General features: G+C 53.3%; 2 protein-coding genes across 7 annotated transcripts in view; one reads left to right on the top strand and one right to left on the bottom strand.

Moving 5' to 3' along the window:
* The window catches only part of Vgll4 (vestigial like family member 4), a 135,985-nt gene extending 118,491 nt beyond the window's left edge, over positions 1 to 17,494 (top strand). For 4 of the 5 annotated variants that reach the window (XM_015495027.2, XM_015495028.2, XM_015495026.2 and 1 more), the window contains 3 exons: positions 10,681 to 10,900; positions 14,340 to 14,463; positions 14,825 to 17,494. In XM_015495027.2, the coding sequence (XP_015350513.1) occupies positions 10,681 to 10,900; positions 14,340 to 14,463; positions 14,825 to 15,093 (613 nt within the window). In that variant the 3' untranslated portion in view covers positions 15,094 to 17,494. Of the gene's footprint in view, positions 1 to 7,002; positions 7,008 to 10,454; positions 10,458 to 10,680; positions 10,901 to 14,339; positions 14,464 to 14,824 lie in introns of those variants that run through there. The other variant, XM_015495030.2, reaches the window with a different exon arrangement.
* A 775-nt stretch (positions 17,495 to 18,269) lies between these two features.
* The window catches only part of LOC107150136 (ubiquitin-like modifier-activating enzyme ATG7), a 187,258-nt gene continuing 183,215 nt past the window's right edge, over positions 18,270 to 22,312 (bottom strand). For both annotated transcript variants that reach the window (XR_007341990.1, XM_048787120.1), the window contains one exon: positions 18,270 to 18,518. Coding sequence is in view for 1 of the 2 variants with exons in the window: in XM_048787120.1 (XP_048643077.1) it covers positions 18,486 to 18,518 (33 nt within the window). In the remaining variant the exon portion in view is untranslated. The remainder of the gene's footprint in view (positions 18,519 to 22,312) is intronic.

The raw sequence follows: 22,312 nt of genomic DNA, 5'->3' as shown, positions 1-22,312 counted from the left end.
CAGGCCCCTCAGAGGCCACAGCCCTCAGTGAAATGGCTCCAGCAGCCTCTCCCCGCCCTTGTTCTGAAAGGAGGCGAGCTCAGGGCGGAGGGCGAGGGCTGGGGCTGCAAAGCCAGGGTCCAGGTGCACCCGCTGCAGCCACCGTGGCCTTGCGGAGGAGGCGTAGGTCAGAGGGAGCCCGCTGAGGACGGTGGGGTGTGGAGCACCCGCTGATGTCCTACAAGTGGCAGCCATTACTGTTGTGATCATCAGCCACCCGCGGACGGAAGTCATTTTTAAAGGCTCATAGTGAGAATCAAGAACCGCAAATATGTGGCTTTTGAGTGTCCCAAGTGCTGGCTGTTGGTCACAGCACCATCGATGGCAAAGCCCCGGGTGGGCCGGGTTGGCTGACTTTGGTGAGCCTGGTGGAGGTGGAGGATGTTCTTGTCCACTCCATTTTTATGTCAATGAGTACATTACTCGTGAGCCCTGCTGGGGGGTCCTTTGGGGTTGTTTAAAAAGGTCATGACTTCTGCTGCTCTCGTGGGGACCCATGCTTAGGGGAACCTTGGTATCGAGGGCAAGTATGAAGATAAGACACCCGGTTGTTCCAGCCTCCTGTTCTGCTAGTGCCTTATCAGAGCTGCTGAGGGCGGAATGCTAAACATGGCGTTACCACGTGACCCAGCGATTCAGGGACTCTGGTATCTGTATCCCTCTGCTCACAGCAGCATTATGGTGGCCGAGAGAAATAGCCCAAGAGCCTTTCACTGACTGCTTGAACAAGGTGGGGCCTGTCCACACTATACAAATGTCATGCAGCCTCAAAAAGAAAGGAAACTCTGACACCTGCTACTACGTAGATGAACCTTGAGGGTGTGTGGACTGTGGAATAGTCACGAAAAGACAAATGCTGAGCTGGGGACAGGGCTCTGTGATAGAGTGGTGGCCCAGCATGCACGACACCCTGGCTTTGGTCCCCAGCTCCAGGGTAGGGGGAGAGGGGTGCAGTAGACCTCAATGGTGGAGCACTGGCGTGGCATGTGCAAGACCCTGGTCTTGATCTCCAGCCCTGCAAAAAAAAGGTCCCTAGAGAAGTAAAATTCCAAGAGACAGAAATGGTAGCCAGGGGCTAGGGAAGGAGGAGTGGGGACTTAACGTTCAATGGGGACAGAGGGCAGAGTTTCACTTTGGGAAGATGAAAAAGATCTGGAGATGGATGATATACTCGTGGTTTGTACAACAGTGAACAACACACTAAAATGGTGAATATTATGTCTACCGTACCACAGTACAGAATCAAATATTCAGAACCAACGACTAATGGTCTACTTCCGTTCCCTGGAATGGATGTTAAAATCTGTCACGTGTTAATCCCTTATTTTCCATGCTCAGCTGGGAGGAGGGATCTAGTGGAGGAGACTCAAGTAGCTTGAAACACAAAAGGCTCAGCTCTCTTCTTCAGGGCCCAGTGGCCAGAACACTGAGGCAGGAGAATCGCGAGTTCCAGGCCAACCTCAGCAACTTCACAAGGCTCTGTCTCAAAAAATAAAAATGACTAGGGATGGAGCTCAGAGGTAAAGAGAGTGCTCCTGGGCTCAGTCCCCAGGATCTATGGTGATGCCTGCAGATTTTTTGTTAGATGTATGCTTAATACTTTATAAACTCAATACTTAAATCTAGCACAACTGTACAGTACTTTAGTGGTTGACTTGCAGTTTCTGAAGTTGGCCAGGGTAGGAGGGTGACTTTAAAAGAAAACCCAGATTTCTATTTTTTCTTTAGTGCTGAATAAATACTGTATCAGAGGAAAAAGTCCACAGAATAATTTGGAGACGGTCGCTGCCTCCCTTGGTCCTGGACTTGGGGGGGGGGGGATGGTGGTGGGGGCACAATCCACACGGCACAGGAAGGGGTGCCTGCTCGTCTCTGGCTACACGCACATGTGATGCAGACGTGTGGGAGCTCAGGGGATCCTGCCCACAGCCTAGACAGAGTCACAAATGAAGCTAAATTAAAGGGGTGGGGACTACGAGGACTTGAGGTGACCATATACTTAGTGTCACATGATTGCAGAAGTGCAGTCCTCAGGACTACTGACCTTGGGAGTGGTCCTGATGCTCAAGCTTTGTCGGCCTTAGTTGGTTCTGAGATTTGCTGCCCTGGTTGAAGGAATTGATCCGATCCTGTGGGCTCTGTTCCCACGGTAGGTGTGGGGTCTGGCTCCACGTACCACCCTCAAAGGTGGACGTGCCACTGCAGAGTGGGTGGACAGGGGGTCTGGTGTTAGGATAATTTGAAGCAATTCTTGTTTGGGGGCAGGGAATTCCGGGTGTGGCAAGGCTGAGGGGTAGAAGAGGTTTTCTGGTAGCTGAAAGAATGGAATTCACTGACTTTCCGAAAGGCAGAGCTGGGCCACAGAGTAGCGTTGCAAGGCGCGTGTCATCCGCATGAAGCAGTGGCGTGGACGCTGTGGGTAGTGGGGCGAATTGCCAAGGAAGGACATAAGTGGCCGTTCCTGGCAGTGCCTGAGAAGCTGTGTGGCCCTCCTCCAGGATGGCTGTCGTTCTGCGTCCCTGTTTCTGTCCACAACCATTGTGTCATGAAGCATCCAATTTCTTCAGTTTCATACTATTTTGCAGGAGTTGGGTGCAGTATGTGGCGTAAAAACTCAAGAGTGGGCCTTAGGAGGGTCTGAAGGGAGTTACGGCAGGTGGCGGGTGCCATCTGGGAGGAGGGTGTGGCGGTGATGGGGTTCTGGGTTTGGCTCACCAGGTGTCCTCGGGTTCCCGGGACCTGGAGCCCATGCTGCTCTGGCTGACTGGCTTCAGGAGCTTGGTCTTTCTCAGATTTCTTGGTCCCTAGGAATCTTAATGCTTTTTGGTTGATTCATGCTTCATACAACTGGGTGCCAGGCGCTGTTCTAGACCGACGGATGGGAACTGCGAGTAGCTCCTTGCGTGGAGTTGCTTTTCCTGTTGCTTCTGAGGGAATGTGTCCTTGCTCCCAGGCGTGGGTGGCCTCAGCCCTGTCCCTTGCCGAGGTGGGTGCCTGAAGCCGTGGGTCCCACTTCCAGCATGAGGAAGGTGGGGTCTGCGGGCTGGGTAGACCCCAGGCAGGAGGCCAGCGCGGACGGTCTGAGTGGTCATGTTCCCCTTCTCTAGTCCTCGCCCCAGCCGCCAAGTCATCCCTAAGGGGCAGCAAAGCAAAACAGCACCACGTTGACGCCTTTGTGGCTATGCAGACAGGTGACTGTTCGAGGTTTCCATCAACTTCATCACAAATTGCAGCTTAGTTCCAGAAGGAGAGACATGACGTTTCCCGTCCCCTTGTGGAACAAGGACCTTGCACATTGCCAAAAACATGATGGCGGTTGTATTAGGGAAAAAAAAAATCATTGAGAGAATACACAATGACAAAAACTACTACAAATTTAGTAGCAGGAAGGATTTTAATTTATATTTTCTTAGTCTCAGCAGCTTCTTCATTTGGAAACTCTTGTCCCCTTGTGGAGCATGTGATCTGTGGAGTCTGTAAACAAGGCCTGGCTTGTGCGTGGATCCCGCCCTGTTTGGATGGTGTCTCTGTGGCCCACGGGTGGCAACCCTCTGCTCTTGAGGGTGGGCAAGACTCGTTACCAGTCATGGGCTCAGGGCTGCCCTGTTATCAAACTGTAGATCCCCAGTCTCGTCCCGGGCAGGCAGTTCTAGTCAAAGAAAACTGGTACCTGATTAGGAAGAGTGGAGCCTGCAGCCACGGGGCTCGCAGCCTGGGCGGTCTGTAGGAGCTGGGCCCTGCTGCGGCTCCCAAGGTGGAGGGGCCTAGAAAGCCCATCCGTTTCCCCAAGCAAATCAGATCGCTCAGTACTGGCATTCAGGTGGGAGACTGGCAGGGGTTGGCCTCACCTGAGACCCAGAATGCGCAGCCATCAAGCCTGTCCTGGAAGCTGCCTCCCGCACCCCTGAAAATGACGTTCACGATAAAGATTGTATCACCGAAGTGTTCACAGAGGTTTCTAGCTAAAGTCATTTTTATGTTGTTTTTATCTCTTTAGGCTTCCACTTGAGCTTCCTGGCATGGTGGCTCCATTAGCCAGGTGTCCTGAGAGTCCCCGATCCCTCATACAGGGCTGTAGAGCGTGGCGCTCAAGGGGTGAGGAGCCACTTAGCCTTTGGAACTCTGCACAGGCGCCATGAGAGGGCATCACAGAGAATCATGTGACTGCTGAGTGGCAGGGGGTGGGCGATCATGCTTGTCCAGTGACTGCCCCCCTTGAGAGCATGTGGACTTGGACACCACTGGTCAGAGCCAAGTCAACAAGGGCACGGGCTCTCCAGTGGTGCCTTTCTCTGGCGCCTTGGCAGGGAGCTGTCCTGGGAACCCTGCAGGTAGAGGTGGCAGAGGGTAGATGGCAGCCCTGACCTGCGATCCTGCTCTGCCCATTGTGTGACCCCAGGCAGATCCTACATCTCTTGGCACCAAGTGATGGCACCTTGCAGGACGGGCATGGGTGCTGATGCGCCCCGGCCCTGGCCTCAGGGATGTCTGCCATCAACGCAGGGAAATGAAAAGACGTTGGCTTCCTTCATTCTAGTATTAGTGCAGAGCATTTGCTAAGCTTTTTTTTTTTTTTAAAAAAAAGGCTTTGGGTGGAAACCTGACCAGCTTCTCTTCCTATCTTCCTGATCCACCCCTGGGGCAGTGCCTCTCAGGCAGGTTCAGGTCTGTAGTCATTTCTTGGTATTTGTGAAATGTAGCTCAGAAGGACAGGTGCATATGACCTGAGGGCCAGAGGACCATTGGGACCTGTTTTTCAAAGGTCCTAAGAAAGCTTTAAAAAAAACCCAACAACTTGAGATGTAACTACAGATAAAGCAAAAAGAAACCTGAGTGTAGAAAATGTCCAAAGATGAAGGGGGGAGGCCTGGAAACTGAGTTTGCTAGGGCCTCCAGGACACAGGCCCCCAAGATGCAGCTACATGGCGCAGGCTGCTGCTCCTAGGCAGGGACAGCACTGAACACCGAGGCAGCAGTGGCATCCATGTATCTAAACATAGAAAAGGGACATAAAGTGTGGTGTGAGATCAGGACAGTGCACCCGCCAGGCCCCCCCCCCCCCAAACGGAGCTTGCAGTCCTGGGAGGCAGTGGCGATGTGCGCGCTGAAGTTGATTCACTTTTTTCTTTAAGTGTCACAGTAAGCTCACAATTAAACTTACATAAAATTTTTAAAATTTAGGTTAGAACGAATACATTACAGCTGGCAGGTAAGAATATTTTCTGTTAAATTTATTTTTTGCTTTTTAAAAATTATTTCTTTGATCCTGTATTGCCTGGGCTGGCCCTGCATCCTGGGCATGAGCCACCCTCCTACCTCCCAAGTAGCTGGGATGACAGGCCTGCTGTTAGCTATCCTTTTTTTTTTGGAGTATTCTGACTAATGATTAAAAAGTATGGTTTAATAACTCCATAAAGCAGCCACAGTCATCGATGATGGTCAAGTGTTCCGCACAGTGTGTATCATTTAATACAAGAGCTGGTGCCCTGCGCTGACTGACATCAGCATCAGCACGTCCCCAAGCAAAGGGATCTTCCATTATGACCCTCCGGGACCACCGTCACACACGGGAACCATTGTTGACTGAAACATGGTTGTGTGCTTATTTTTATGTGGTGCTGGGGATGGAACCCAGTGCCTCCCGCAAGCTAGGCAAGCGCTCTGCCACTGAGCTACAGCCCCAGCCCTGTTTTCATCATCTTAAAGACCCTATTTCTAAACAAGTTCACACTAATAGATACTTAGAGTTAGGAAGTCAGTAACTGGGGGAAGACTGAACTCAACTCACAGCAGAAATTACAGGAAATTCAAAGTTACTAACCATTCTACATTCTTCTAAGATCGCTGTCTCTCTGGAAAGGTAAAATTTTTAGAGCCAGATTCAAATCAGAATCCCTGCACTGGTCAGGTTACCTTTGACAAGTGGCTTAACCTCTGAAGCTCAATTTACTTATCTATAAAATGGGAACGAGCCTCACTTTGCAGTGTTATGGGGGAAGGTAATAGGACTTGAGCTCGTGACTGGGCATGCAGCACTAGGCAGACAACAGCTGTCCACCTGCATCAATAATGTACTCGACAGGGAAGCTCTAACTCTAGCACTGGGCTCTCTAAGGCAGAGTTCCGGTGGGACATGCTTTTCGCCGGGGGCTGCAATAGAGTGGATGAGGCGTGTGCCGGTAACTCTCCAGGGTTGATGTGTGAAATCTGAGCGAGCAAAAAGAGATGCTGATCTGTTTGGAGTTGTTGGGGAAATCAGGAGGGGGGGGCACTCTCACCAGCTTGGGTGGCACTCGCTCTGGGGTTTGGCTCCCTTGACTTTAAATGGAGGGAGGAGCATGGTTTCCTTCTGGATTATTAGGGGATGCAAAGCTGTGGATGGGCCAAATCCCTGGCTGTGTCCCTGCAGAGGACAACAGGACGGAAGCAGGGTTAACACGGCGTTTAGGGGACAGTCTGAATGCCAGTATTTCCCAGCCTTTTCCTGCCTGTGACTGCACCTCTTGCCCCTCCCCGGGAGGGTGTCTGCCCCACCTTTCACCACCCCTGTGCAAACATCTTCCTGACCCAGCCCCTGCCCCTTCCCATCTAAAATCAGAGCAGAGCAGTGACAAAACCTGACCAGGATGTCGTGGGGACATGCCCAGGGGCCTCTGCGCCTGGCTGGAAGGCTATGACTTCTTTATTCAGGAGAGAAGAGTTGGCCCAAGGCTTCCTTCCTCTTTGGGGGACTTGGACAAGCTGGCAACTTTTGGGAGAGCGAAAACATTTTGCACTGTCTGTGCCCAGGACTTAAATGTTCCTTAAATTCCCAGAGAAAAAACTTCTCAGCCAGGTGCAGCAGTAGCTTAAGGGGCTGAGGCCAAGGTCCTCAAGTTCAAGGCCAGCTCAGCAACTTAGCCAGACCCTGTCACAAAAGTCCAAAAGGACTGGAGATGCGGCTTAGAGCACCCTGGATTCAACCCCCAGTACCCCACTTCCAGAAACTTAAAACAAATGTTAACTGTATAAACATCCCCGCACACACTTGACCTTTCATTTGCTGAGGAAACTGTATAAGGTTAAGGAAGCCTGTGCTTTTTGGCCCTCAGGGGCGGGGATCCTGGTGGAGAGCTTGCCTCACACTCGCCAGACTCGGGTTCACCCCCAGCACCCACGAAAAAGAACTATCAGTGTTGAACTGTGTCCTTGAGGCTCCCAGAGGACAGATACAGGTAGTGAGGGAGAGGAGGAGAGGGCTCTGGCTGGGCCCGACCCGATGCCCAAGGCTCCCTACTTTGTCTCTGTCCACACCCACCGTGTGGTGGTTTTGGTCCAGAGGCCCATGGTCGACCCCTGGTGTTGGGAAGGACCCCTCTGTCACCTCTAGGAAGATCTGTGTGTTGTGGGGAGCCTGGACAGGATGGCACAGAGGATCCCCAGAATATTTCTTCAAAAGCATGAATAAAAAATGTCTTCTGTCCATATCCTCTTCTTGGCCATAAGAATTCAGACCCAGGTTCTAGCCATCGTCCTCAGTGGGACTCGGCGGAGGCCTCAGGGAAGGTGGAGCCCCCCATCCTGAGGGTTTGTGCTCCGAGCAGCACGCTTCCCGCTGGGGGCTTTCTTACCGTTTCACTTGGCATCTAGATTGCTTTTCCCCAGATGCTGTGGGCAGTTTGGCTTCTGAGCTCCAAGAGGGTAGGAGAGTGGGTGGTCCATCCCCCTACAACGGTCTAGGACCCAAGTATGAAAACTGCCCTCTCCTAAAACAGTTGGTCAGGAGATGCCCTCCCAGGGTGGTGGCCAGGGCACCCTAAGCCTCGGTGGCACCGATGAGGCCTCAAGGCCTCCAGGGTCGGGGCAGGGTTTCGTTGCCCAACTTGGTCTTTAACCCTAGAGAACAGAGGCAACTTGCATCTCCTGGGCAGGATGCGTGTGGTTTGGGGCTGCCATCCTGTCCCGTCCAGAGAGCGCATGACTCTGGGACTTGGCGGGGTCTGGGTATGATTCACGGAGGGGGAGGGGGATGTGGAAAACAATGTCTGTCTTTAAGCTCCGGAACCAGGGAAATGAGCTGGAAATGTGAGTAATGTATAATTTTACTAAAATTATCTGCAAAGTCCTTGGACCTTTTCTTTCTGTGCTCCCCAGTGTGGGATCCGTGGTACCCTAGAGGACAGTTTTTGCTGGCAGGTGAGTGGGCCTCTTCTCCCCCAACCTCGGGCACTGGAGCGCAGGTGCCATTGTCCCAGCCTCGCCTCTGTCCTGTTAGCTGGGTGACCTTGGACAGTGCTTTGCCCTCTGTAGGCGTCCCTTTCCTTGGTGATGTGGTTTTCACCATCAGGGTTGGATGCCTGGGGCTGAGCTTTGCTGGTATTAATGCCTCTGGCTGTGAGAGGGATGGAGGATGCCCTGTGGACTGGTGACCCTGACCTTGGGGGATATGGAGATGCTGTCTGAGCTTGTCCCTGGAGGCCAGTCTTCATCCCTGGGCTTCCTCAGCCCTCCCCCACTGCCAGAGGGGTCCCTTCTGGAGAAGAAGCCCCTAGAAGGCAGGACTGGGCTTTACTTTCTGTAACTGCCACAAACTAGGAAGGAGTTCAACTAATGTTGGTTGCAAAAACAGCCTACTTCCCACAGAGGCAGATTCCAGCAGAGAATTTCCCGAGCCTCCTCCCCAGTTGGCAGGGCTCGTTCCGCTCGTTGTCTGGTGGGAGCCAGGAGAGCAGTTTCCTAGCTTCTCCACACGGAGATGGGAGGAGGAACACCGACGCGCTGGCCATTGAAGCGTCAGCACCCATTTAGGTAAAAGCAACATCTCAGGCTTCCTGGGCCGAGGTCTGTCCAGGGGCACCTCGTCAGACTTCTAGTCCAGCGGTCTCGCTTTTGGGGAGCTGAACCCCGAAGGTGCTCATCATGGAACAAGCAGCGTCCTCTCAGTCATCATGGGAGGGTGGCGTTACAGACGGGCTGCTCTCACTGTGGAGTTGGTTGTGTTGTTTTGGTGTGAGGGGGAGTGTTGGAGTTCTTTGAAAATTGCCAGGACACGTGTGGGACATGTTATCTAAACTGGCCCCCTGGGTGAGTGTGCTGGGGTCCTGGAGAGGTGGGGCAGCAGGATGCGCAGAACCAAGGCTTGCTCTGGGGTCCTTGAGGCCGCATCGGTGCTCATGCTACTGCACCCCTTTCCCCACGAGCTTCCTGACAGAGATGCATAATCCATCTGGGTGCTGTGGACGCCCTACTTTTTACTTCTTGCCAAGTCATCTGTACACTGTCTCACTTCCTCACAAAAGGTCAAGGTGTGTGTGCCATGCGCAGGCAGTAGGGGGACCAACACAAGCAAGTCTGCAGGCAGAGCTGAGTAAGGATGGGAAATGGAGCTGCTCTGAGCCCTAGGGCAGGGCTTGACGCAGTCTGATAGAATCGAGTGCCAGGCGTGGTGGCGCACTCCTGTAACCCCAGTGGCTTGGGAGGCTGAGACAGGAGGATTTCGAGTTCAAGGCCAGCCTCAGTAATTTAGTGAGACCCTCAGCAATTCAGCACTGTCTCTAAATAAAATACAAAATGGGGATGTGGCTCAGTGGTCGAGTGACAGAGTTCAATCCTCTGGAGTGCACCCCCACCCCTCCCCCAAAATGACAGGAAATCTGAAGAAAGTGGGTTGTCAGATAGTGTAGGTCATAAGGTCACCCTTGGAGGGAGAGGGGCACAGGGTCCATGGGATCGCTTCTTAGAACTGCAGGTTAATCCGGTATTTAGAAAAGACTTGCCCCTGTGGCCAGAGAGTCCCCAAGTTCACCGCATCACGCCCAGCCAGTCCTGAAGGTGGCCACCACTGCCTCCTCAGGGTCCGCCGGCACAAGCCTCTCCTAGATCCAGGTCCTCCGGAGGCCAAAGGATGAGACTCCCAGAATAGTCTGTATCTTAAAAATATGGAAGATGAGTTCTGAGACTTTTCTTTAAGACTTGCTTGTTATGGGAGGAAAAAACCCAAGAACCTCTGTGGTGGCAGAAGATGCAGAGGCTATCACGGGTGAGATGGAAGGACGGGGGCTGTCACCCCTGGTAGACAACCCCCGCCGTGGCCCATGGAGCATTCCAAGTGCTACCCGTGCTCCAGGCCACAGTGAGCACTGCACTTGCCCAAGCCGATGCTCCTGCTGGAGGCTTCCGCTGTCCACGCTGGGCTGAGCGAATGCAGATGCCGCCACTTCCTAGCCAGTGACCTGGGCCAGTCACTCAACTCTTCTGCTTTCTGTCAGGAGCAGGTGGCTGTGGCATCTCCTGCCTAGGGCTGCTGGGAAGATGGCATGAGCTGATGCCTGGGGAGGTCCAGGACCCATAGCGAGCACTGGGTCATTTTGGATCTCCGTCATCCTGCCTAAATGGCAGGTCCTTGGAGACCCACAGGCTAGCTGTCCATCTCTGAGCATGTGGAATTCACTGTGCAGATGAGCAGGGGAGTGGGTGGCTTCTGGCTGTGCCTGGGGGCTTGGGATGCAGCTCAGGTGGCCAGCTCACCTGCCAGGTCTGTCACCAGCTCTCAGGTAAAAAACAGAGTCCATGGGAAGGATGTGGCTCACCTTCATTCAGCGTCCCTTTGCCATTTGGAGAGCGCCAGCCCACCCCATCTGAGTGCTCGCTCTTCTTTTTCAGGAAGACGACCAATGGAGACTGCAGAAAAGACCCCCGGGAGCAGAGCCGCAGCCCCATTGAGCGTGCCGTGGCCCCCACCGTGAGCCTGCATGGCAGCCACCTCTACACATCCATCCCCAGCCTCAGCATGGAGCAGCCCCTTGCCCTGACCAAGAATAGTGTGGACGCCACCAGGCCGGCTGGCCTCTCGCCTACCCTGACCCCCGTGGAGCGGCAGCAGGTACAGTGTGCCCGTGTCCTGGGCACGTTGGCCAAAGCCCCAAGCAGAGGGCCTGCGGGGAGGGAGGAGCTTCGCTGTGTCACCCTCTGTCCTTCAGCTCATCTGTCCTTCCTGCTGGGCCTCCTCTTAGGATGCATAGGCCCTGGAGAGGTGCTGATGTCCTTGAGTTTCCGTCTCTGGACAGTGGAGGCTGGTCTGGCTGAGGCATGTCTTGAGCTTCCTCGGCCCTCAGTGCCTTAGTTCTCCTGCGAAGCCGGCGGGGGCTCTGCTGGGGCTGGACTCCTGTGAAGTTGGCAGCCACTGGTTATTAGTGCATGCTGGTCAGAAGCCCATGGCTGGCACAAAAGGCTCGTGGGGCAGCACGTGATAGAAGGAGGTGGTATTAGCACAGATGAGTCCGTGGTGGACTCACTAGCGGGGAGGGCAAGGTGCAGAGCCCTGAGGGGACGCTGTGTGACCTCTCTGTGCTATGCTCTGGGGATTGGGAAGTCAAATCCATGAGGAGGTGCCCATCTACCTCGGGGCCAACCTCATCGTCCGCTGCATTCCTTCATTTAAGACGCTGGTGTGGACGCCCGCCATGCTCAGGGCAGGTGCCAGAGCTGGTCAGGCAAGGCAGCTTTGTTCTCAGGGCACTCGTCGTTTAATATGGAGGAGGGGGGGGGGGCTGAACCCAACTACAGCAGTTCTACCTGTGTGCCACTCGTTTGTTCTGGTAAGAATGTGAGGCCAGGTTGCCCTGAGTATGCCACGTGGTGACAGTGACACGGAGTGTGGGCGGTGGCATCCATGGGGACCTGGCTCACTCTTGGGGAGAGGGAATGTGACCTCACAAGAAAGGACCCAGACCAGCTTAACCATAAAAGACATTCACTTCTAGGAGGCCAGGAATTGAGTCCTCTGTCTGTGGCTAGTGCAGAGTAGGGGGCAGGATTCAGCTCTCAAGTTCCCTCTCGGAGCTCCTGCTTTAGCCCTTGCTGGCCTGACGAACATGGCTCCCTGAGCCTCACAAGGACAGGATGGGTCCTGGACAGGCCCTGCCCGTCTTGGTGTTTGCTTCAATGGCTCCTCTTGGCCTTCTGCTTGGTTTTCAGCTACAGTTTGAGACTGGACGGTGTTTGGTCCAGACTTTACTCTGGTCTGCCTGCACTGCACCTGGCTAGAGCATCGACCTACAGTGTCTTTGGAGTCCCCACCTGTGTTCCCAGGGATGCCTGCCAGGAGAGAGAGCGAGCCCATGGCTCCTGGGGAGGGTGCAGATGGCTTGGCTGCCACCAACCTGCACACTCACGCCGGGTGGTGCTGGTGGTGGTGAAGTCCCCCCCAGCCCTGCCCTCCCCACGGGCCACTGGTCAGCTCGTCACATCGACCTGGGTACCTTCAGGGAGCACCTTCCTGGGCCACTGGGACCTGGACTGTATGCTCCAAACTCCTCATCTGTCCAGACTCTTAAGAGCTTGCTGCCAGGTACACTGAGGCGAGTCCCTTGGTCCCCGTGCTTAGCAGCTCGAAAGCACCCAGCCATTCCTGGGAGTGTCACTATGTTCCCCACCAGTGCTGAGGTGTGTGTGTTGTGCCCTGGATGGGGAAACACGATGGAGAGCTTGGCCTGTGCCAGCCGCCCTCCTCTGCATGGTGGAAAAGGTGACTCACATCTCCAGGAAGTTGAACAGGAAAGTTCCCACGGAGGCGTGTCTGGGGAGGCTGTGGAAAGTGTCACCTATGTCATTATTTGTGATGGCAGTTTGGAGGTTTAGAGGTGTTGAAGGAAGATATGGAGGTGACCCTGGGGCTGCAGCAAATGAGAAGAGTCAGGAGGAGATGAGACATTCACACACCAAGGGCCTACACAGGCAGTGATAGGCAGCCACGGTTCCTGGACTAAGTCACAGGGGAAGAAGGATCGTGAGGGACAGTTGCACCCTGCCCTTCCGCTCGTTTGCTGTGCGCCTTCACTCCCCCCATCGGGAGGACAGGGTGGGGCCGTTTGGTCTCCTGAGAACCCAGCACCTGGCGTGAGGCTGCTCAAGTGTGGAGCCGTGTCCAGATTGCACTTGGCTGGCGAGGAGATGGGGCAAGCTGCAGTCGCCTTTGGGAGTGAAGTGGCTTAGTGTGTCCAAGAGCACACAGTGGCTCTTGATGGCACTGATGTACAGACTGAACTGCAGTCCAGGCTTCCCCAATGTCCACTTTCAGCAGCGTCTCTGACACCTGAGTTACGCAGGAACCAACTCGAGCCACGTGAAGCATGACGGGGGAGTGGATGGGGAGAGACCTGGGGCGTCTCTTAGGGCCCCGAGTCATGGGTGCAGCCGGCTCAGGAAGGAAGGGCGGCCCTGATCCTGGACAGTGGGCAGGGCCCTCCTCCCACCTCTGCTTTGGGCCTGTCCCATTTCCGGCCCACATGGCCAGCCCAGTGTGGCTTGTTCCCCTGCTGACGTGTTGAACTGTTCAGAGAATTCCAAATGTTCTTTTCACATGCTGCTGCCAGGCCACAAGTCCCCCACCTGCGTGTGCAGTTTCTTGCTAGACATAGGCACTTGCATGTGATCCCAATTCATCTTCTAACATCCAGATCTTGTTGCTGTCCACTGCCTGACACAGAAGGAAGGCGAGGCATGTGAGCCTTCTCTCTCTTTCTGTGGGGTCCTGATGTGGGTCATAAGGCTCTCCCTGGTGTTGCCCTTGTAGCCAGCTACCCTTTGGCTGTCTTGGAGGAACTCCATCTTGTCCTGGGCACTAGGAAATGCTTTTCTCTGGCTGGAACCTGAAGTTCAGGTTGGTTCACAGAATATTATTGCCCCAAGCTTGGGGACAGATGCACTGTCTGATCCCTGTTGAGCAGCAAGTGTGGCAGAGGGGAGGAGACGGATGCTGGTGTCCTGCTGGAGCTTGAGGGGCTCAGGTGTGGTGGTGTCTCAAGCTGATCTCTGAAGAGGGTGGGAGTTGCCGGGGACTCCGCTGTATGACACCGCTCCTCCGTTCCCGTTGGCATGTCTCCCCCACTAACAGCATCATGATTTGTGTGGTCTTCAGAGGAATCCGCTTGGGTATACCAACTAGAAGCTCCGGCAAACAACGGGGAGGGGACAGCTCCAAGAGACCCTGTACCAATATGGCCAGGGTTTCTTTTGCCATCAGTGTCTGTCTCCATTCAGATTTGAGGGAGGGGGTCAGTCCAGCTCTCAACACCTCTGTCCCATGTCCCTCACTGATCGGTGACCAAGAGACACTCAGAGAAAGGACAGCCTGGGAGGGGACCTCAGTCTCTCAGGGACTCAGTCCTATAGCAGTTTGGAAGGGCTTGCAGCCTGGCCAACTGCAGAACCCTGAGGGTGCTGCCGAGGTCCCTGGGGGGATGAGGTGGGACTCCCCACCCCACCCGTGCTGTGAGCTTGGAGGCTGTGGTAAGTAGCTGACCCCCACTTTCCTCCTGCAGAACCGGCCTTCGGTGATCACCTGCGCCTCTGCTGGTGCCCGCAACTGCAACCTCTCTCACTGCCCCATTGCGCACAGCGGCTGCCCTGCGTCCGGGCCCGCCAGCTACCGGAGGCCGCCCAGCGGTGAGTGTCCTGGAGGAGTTCCCCACTTCCTCACCGTGCCTGTGGTCTCTGAGAGTCACAGATCAAGTCTCGGGCCAAAACCCCTCGCCTTGAGCACATACATACCCAGCACCGTGCAGAGCTCGAGGCAGGGGTGTGCTGCTCCTGGCCCTCCGTGACCTCGTGCTCTAGTCGGGGGGAGGTCAGAGTCCTCATTTACTGCCACATGGCCACTGTCCTGCAGGCACATCACAGAGCAGCGGCCTGCCCTTGTGCCCAGCAACAGAGTGGGGAGGGCAGGGGGGCCTGCCCCAGAGCCCTATTGGTGACCCATGGTGCTCTGCAGATGGCCTGTCCTGATTGTTCTCCTGCTTCCTCACAGCCACCACTTGTGACCCTGTGGTGGAGGAACACTTCCGTAGGAGCCTGGGGAAGAACTACAAGGAGCCCGAACCAGCACCCAACTCCGTGTCCATCACGGGCTCCGTGGATGACCACTTTGCCAAAGCTCTGGGCGACACATGGCTTCAGATCAAAGCAGCCAAGGATGGTGCATCCAGCAGCCCCGAGTCGGCCTCACGCAGGGGCCAACCGGCCAGCCCCTCTGCCCACATGGTCAGCCACAGCCACTCCCCATCCGTGGTCTCCTGAAGGGATGCCAACCTCCGGCAGCACGTAGATCTGCATGGTTTGCCTGAGCTTTGAACAGTCAGTGCTTCAAAACAAAAAAAAATGGGGTGGGGAGGGAGGGATAGGGATGGTTTCTTCGCAAAAACCATGTTGTTGGGATTTCTTTTCTGTTTTCATACTTGCTTGGTATTCTTGTGCAAGGGGCCTCAAATGTGGCAGCAGGAACGACGCGTGGAACACCCGTCTCATGTAGCATCCTTACTTCCTGCCTCAGTTACCAAAGAAACCTCTGATGCAGGCCTGCCGGGGCCCAGACTCTGTGGCGCGCATTCTCAGTCACATGCCATGACGACGTTGGGGACCCAGATGCTTTATGCTTTCTTCCATTTGCTTCTCGAGCGCCGGGCGTGCGCAGCTCAGCTTCCATGGCGGGTTCGGGGGTCCGTGTGCGTGCGCGTGTATACTTGAAGAGAACTGCCGTGTCTGATTTGCACTTTTGGAGGACTGAGTTGCCTGCCTGGCAGCTTTCCGCGAGACGTGAGTGCTCTGAGGGCAAACTGCTGAAGAACAAAGGGTTCAAGGATGACATTTCCGACCATTTGTGCATTTTTGTTGCTATCGAATTTAGACAAAACTGCTTTGGAAGGGGAAGTCTCATACCGGTTATAGGTCTTTCTCTCTAGATTTCAGGTGCTTGCAACAGGACTGCAGACTCCACCGATCACGGGCATTTACCTTTCCTGAACACTGCGGTGTGTGAGGCTCGAGCCGGGGTGGGAGGATTCCAGAGTGCTTTAATCATGACGCATGTTTTAATGGAGGAAAAAAAATAGCTGGTTTCTATTAATTGTATAGACAGTAAACACAAACCTTACTACTTACTAGCTTCTTTTCAGAATTAGTTTATTTTTGTCAGTTACAGTCCTAGATATACTTACTGCTGGTACAGTTGTACTCTAAGATTTGTATTTGATACTCACTTTACTTGCAGGGAGGGCTGGGGACAGCTGGGAGGCTCACTGGAGCAGCTGGGCCACCGTGTAGGGGGCCAGGGTTTGCACCGCGAGCTGACACGGTCACTGGTTTTCTGCATCCCGTCTGCTTTTACGAGCTCCCAGGGGAGCATCTTCCAACTCCCCATATGCGCAGACTGCTCCCTTCCACCTCCCTTGGCCGAACAGCAGATTACTGACAATCTGTGATAAGGTATTTTGATGCTTCCTCGCATGCTGGGGCCCAGGCAGTATACATTCCTGACTTTATACACTTATTGCCACATTTATTATCGTCTGGTATATTAATGGCTACTAACTAGAAATTAGAAGAAAGCGGGATAGACATGGCTGTGGACACCCCACAGCTGATTTTCCTGGTCCATGAGCTGTTCTGCTCCCCCACCCCTCAAATGTGCTGCATTTGGCCTGGCCTGCTGGAGGGCTCAGGACGCCATGCACCCGGCCACCTCATCCAAGGCTTTATGGACTCCTTCACACAGGAGCCCTTGAGGCTGGCTGCCAGGAGGAGAACAATACAGGTTAGCTGTTGCATTCTGGGGACTGGCTCTTGTAGTTACAGGGTGGCTGCAGGCCTTTAAGAAGTGGAAGAAAAGCCCTTCTCCTCTCGCCCCTGCACACATTTCACTCCCACTTTACTGGGCTTCCAAGCTTTGGCATTCGGGCCCCTATATTTTCTGTAGGAGAAAAATTGTTGAGAAACACTTTTTTTATATAGGTAACTTTAAGACCATCATTACGCTGTGCGTAAAGAATGTACAGAGAAATTTGTAGGTATTTTTTGAAGAACAATTAATTTGTTAATGATATGTAGCTATTTAATTTTCCCCTTTCCTATCGTAATCATTCATTTTTTTTGTTGTTTGGAAAAAAAAAGTTGATCTTTTTTTGTTGTAGATTTTGTCTGTAAAGTGCAGGCACACAGTTATTCTATGAGGACACTGCATCTGCATTAATAGCCACTAGTTTGTTATTGCTACAGGCTACTGAGCATTGTAACAGGAACACGACCGCACCGCGGATGGGCTCTGCGGAGAACCCACCTCGGACACTTCTGTCGGTGCACAGGGTCGTCACTTGGGAGGGATGGCAGTGCCGGTGGCCGGGTCCCCGGTGCGCTGACCTATCTGGGATAGGCAGTTCCCTGGAGGGGGCTTTGAGCAGAGGGAGCAGCGGAAAACCAAATGTTTCCCCAGCACCCTCCCTGAGAAGGGGCTCCGAGGTTCTCCCCAGGGCCGCGCTGTCCGCGGTGCGTTCTGCCCCTTCTCTCCATGTTTGTAAATCTGTAATATACCATTCTCTGTGGCCTGTTTTTCCTGGAAGAAGAAAAAAAAGGTTTGGCAGGCCATCTTTTTTCCTTTTTTTTTTTTTTTTTTTTTTTTTTTTGTACTTAAAAGTAGCCTTAAGAACAATAATAAAGTGCTCTTAAACCACAGGCTGTACGTGTGGCTCTTCAGTCCTGGGTGACAGTGTGGTGGCTGTGCACCACTGAAGTCCCAATAAAGGTAATTTTTAGTTTCTTGACTGTCTACTTTAGGTCAAGTGTTGTTTCTAAGTCTCTGTGGAAATCCTGCTGCTGTAAGAGGTACCCTTGGACTCCATTTTGACTTTGGTTCTAGGCCTAAGACAGAAGCTGAACCCAGATAAAGTGTCAGGGGTGCCTTTGGCTCTGCACCTGTTTAGGGGCAGGCACCTGTGCCAAGGACATGCCCGCTGTTCACAGCCAGCACCAGTGTGCAAATCAGAATGGAGGGGGAAACCAGCCTACCTGACTGTAGATGCACAGACAGCCACGACGCAGAGAGGACCCTTGAGGTGAGGGGGAGGAAGGGAGCCAAACTGTCTTCTCTAGACGGGCCCCAGGGCTCTCCCCCAGCTTGTGGAGGCCTACGTGAAAAGGTTCCAGTCCTCACGGGTAAGGTGTTGGACTAGGAGGTTGAGGAGACAACGCCCCCCCCCCCCAAGGCAGAACGCCACAGGGGGGGTTGCAATGCACCCTGGGAACTTGGGTGCTGCCTCCCTACAGTGGCTCAGGGCAAGAGCTGGTTTCCCACTTCCCCAGCTGATCCCTAAGTCCTTACTGTTACCTCTGAGGGCCAAAGCAGAAGGATCCTGTGACATAGGAAAAAACAAAAACAACAAAAAACCCAACCCCAAAAGAACTTCACATGGAGGGAACAGAGCCCCAGATCAATGGCTGTGCCAAAGCCAAGGTTATTATTGAAGTCAGAGCTGGGGGGAATGGTGACCCATGAGAATGCAGAACGCTGGCAGCAGAGGGAGCACCCCAGTCTTCAGGAAGAAAGGGAACAGGGAGGTGACAGTCCTGCTCCAGTGACTGAGTGTGGCCTCAGCAGGCAGCCAGAGAAAGAATCAGGCTCCACACGAGGCGTGGCTGGTTCAGATGGTCTCATCGTCGCTCATGTCCCAGATCTGCATGGAGAAGGGGAGACGCTTAGCAGAGGTGTGGGGCTGCCAGATGGTACTCACTGATGCTATTGTCATGACAAAAGGATCTCCTACTTGCAGTCAGAGCGCTCTGCACCTCCCACACTGGTTCCCTTGTCATTGAGGCACTGACGCCCCATTTCTGGTACAAGGAATCAAATCTCAGGAGTTATACTTCCCTTACCCAGGGTCTCACTCGGATGTAAATGGGGAGGGTGGCAACTTTAGGCTGCTGCCCTCTCATCACTCCACCAGAGGGTCTTACCCAGCCACAGGCAGTAAGGTAAGCTCCGTGGTGGGGGTGGGGTGGGGTGCTGGCTGCAGAAAGCCCTGCCTCGTGGCCTATAAGATGCACCCCACGTCAGGAGGCTGCCTCCCGCCCGGCAGCCTGCTCCACTGTCCAGTCAACTTTAGTCCAGTTGCTGACTCTACAGCTAATGCCAGGCAACTGCTGTTGCTCAAGAGCAAACCCCACTCCTGCCAGGCCCAGAGGTGGCCTGGGGAGGATCTTGGACACAGCCAGATCCTGCCTTGCGCCCTAGACTGTCTGACCCAATGCTGTGAGTCTGGGGAGTGCTCCGCTGTAGCATCACAGTGAGAAGAGGAAGGAGGGATGAGGTGGAGGCCTGGCCTGCCAGCCCCACAGGCTAGACTTTCCCTGCGACTCTGCCCATGAAACACCCACGGCCCTGGGGTGGGGGGAGAGCAGGCTGAAGCTTCGTACAGCACCCTGGCTCCCTGGAGGCTGGTCCCCAAACCTGTGCCTCCAGACTTTCAAAACCCTTACAACTGGTTGCAAAAGACCCCCAGCCCCGGCAGAGCTGCCAGGATGAACAGTGTGTTTACATGGGGCGGCCCTGGCCGCCCCGGGGAGCAGAGAGGCCTGGCCAAGGTAAACAGCCACACCAGCTTGCCTTTCAAAGGCAAGGATGTGGAAAATAAATAGAGGGAAATTTCCTCCCTCCTGGGCTGAGGAGGAGCGGGTGACCCTCTCCTGCCCCTCCATTTCTACACAGGCCCACTGCCTGAGCACAGGAGGGTGGGTGGCAGAGTGAGATCCTGATGCTGGCGAATCAGCGCCATTAATGAATGGGCAGTGTGGGGTCCAATGATCCCAGTGTGTCATGTTGGGACCTGCCTCTTGGTGTAAGTTCCCCACCAGCTAGAAACACCCCCTGGGGTGGAGTAGGGGCCCCAGTTCCAACAGAGGCTGCACTGCTGAGCCCCGGAACCTGATCTGTGGGTTCTGAAGGTCTGAGTGGGGAGACTGAGTCACTAGAGGGTTTGCCAGCATCATTCAGCCACTCTTGACTATCAGTGAACTCGATCATCTAGCCCTCCCTGTGCCAGGCACTTTGAAGACCTGGAGTGAATGTGCCCTCCTGCCCTCCTCATACCTGCCTGTGAGGTCCAGGGGAAAACCAGCTCAGAGAGGCAAGACAACTTACCCAGGACCACACAACAGGCAAGCTGGGAGCATGCATGTGGTGTGTGGAACAGGCTGGGCACGCTGCATGGAGGAGGGGGACACAGAGGCACTGGGCCAAGAGGAAGGAGAATGAAGAGCCCTGTGCACTGAGGCTTTAGGACCTTCTGCCCAGCCTCTTCAGGGCACCAGCTAGGGCAGACTGGGTACCACTGAATGGCACTCTCTGCCAGTGGGTGGGCAAGGCTGTTTACACTCTGGGCCAAGGACAAACGTTTATGGGAAATCAAGAGCATCCAGACATCCTCTGACCACTTCTTCATCTACTGTCACAGCTTAGCTATGGGGAAGGGGTGCCCCCCCCCCCCCACTGTAGGGCCAGGGAGATGTGGACTAGGTGGCTGTGGGCTGGGAGGGAGCCTGGCTGGCCCCTTGCTCCTGGACAGATTTAACCACTCAAAGGGGCTGGCCAATAGGGCTATTCTGTTGAGCCTGGGCTGTGCAGAGGATCCTGTGGGACACCCAAAGGGCTTATTGTGACGCAGCCCTGTACCAGGGGGCTGGCGGGTGGTGGATTTTACATAACTGCATGGGGTTTTCCCAGAACCAGCTCCCTAGCAGGGACAGGCTCTGTGGAGCACCCTGGCCTTCCCCCTCACCAGGCACAAAGGCAGCACCTGGAAACACAGACTTCATCTCTTCCTTGAGCATAGACCCTGGAAGGGCTGAGATCTGCCCTCCCGAGTCCTTAGTTCCAAGTACAGTGCCTGGCCTGAGCAGAGGTGCCGTGGGTGTCCTCTTAACAAAGGAAGAGGTTGAGGTAGATTGGCACAGATTTTAAAAATGTTAATACTCAATGCTGGCAAGAAGACACATGGCCACGGGTGGGGTGTAAATTGGTACTATATGTTTTAAAAGAAGATACAAAGCTTTTTTTTAAAAAGTCCACTTTCTAAAGGAGAAATTAATCTTTATGCAGAAAATATTAACTAGAAAATCCAAGAAAACAAATGCTAGGTAGACATGGCAAGAGAACTCTTTTAAGACGGCATCATAAAATTAGCAAGTTCCAGCACCCCCCGTGTGTGAACACTGTCCAGTTCAAAAGCAGAACGAAAGAGGTAAATCCATTGTAAGAGCAGTGAAAAAGATGAGCTGCTGGGAAATAACCCTGATGTCAAATGTGCAAAATTTATATGGGGGGGAAACCCCTCAGAACATTCCTACAGCAAGCCTCCAAGAATTTTAACTTCAGAAAGACAAAAGTGAACTGGAACAAATGAGCAACACCCCTTGTTTTTTGCACAGGACAAGTCAACATCAGTAAAGAGTCAAGTTTTCCCAAGTGAAAGTAGAAGTTTTTAAAATCAACAACTATTTCTTCTGGAGCTAGAGGAGCTGGTTCTAAAGTTTTGTGGAAAAAAATAAGCAAGAATCCTAGTAAAACTTGGGAAGAGGGACAGTGATGGCTCCCCTCCTCCACATTTGCAACTCAAGGCAAACAGCATCAAAGTCTCCAAAACCAAGAGGAGGAGGCGTTGCTATGACAACAGCTACGACTAGAACACAGTGAGCCTGGAAACAGTAGGATGTAGAATCCATACACGTCCAGAAAGCTAGCATTTCACCATGAAGGTTTGGAGAATAGGAGCTCAAATCATTAGAAAAAGATGGACTTTCAAATAAATGTGGAGAATTAGTAACTTGAAACAAGATAAAAATTGATTCCATGTTTTCTGCTGTACCTTGGCATCAACTCCAAACGGAACAGAGATCTCAGTGTTAAAGAAAACAAAGCCATGGGCACGCAAATGGGTACTTCCTTTACAATGTGGGGGGGGGGGGGAGCCCTGTGAACTTGAGCCTATAAGAAAGAAAACGGGTGCATTGACCCTGAAGAAACGTGTGTATTTTTGCATGGGAAACCCAATAAACAGAGTAATAAAAAAAAAAAAAACAAAACCCAAACTACAAACCAGGAGAAAACATACCTGAAAGGGCCACCACTACTCCCTAATTGACAATTCTCAGAAATCAAGAGGAAAAGACCAATAAGTTGACTTTTAAAAAGGCCAAGGATGTCGACAGTTCACAGAAAAAATCTAGGCAAATGACCCTCTGACACAAGAAAACGTGCTCAACCTTACTCATAAGAACAGAAATGCAGACATTCCTTAGGACACAAAAGAAAAACCTGACGTGCATTTCACGGGAATTGAAGCATCTGGCCTTTGAAAGAGACAACATCAGAAATGAAAAGGCAAAGGAAAGTCACAAACGAGGAGAAAATGTCTACGATGTCTATGGGAAGGATTTGTATTAAGAATTCAAACACTCAAAACTGATTTTCCTT

This window comes from Marmota marmota, unplaced genomic scaffold (genome assembly GCF_001458135.2).
Source record: "Marmota marmota marmota unplaced genomic scaffold, marMar, whole genome shotgun sequence".
Lineage (NCBI taxonomy): Eukaryota > Metazoa > Chordata > Mammalia > Rodentia > Sciuridae > Marmota > Marmota marmota.
Note: the sequence above shows the minus strand (reverse complement) of the source record. Positions and strands in the feature narration are given on the sequence as shown.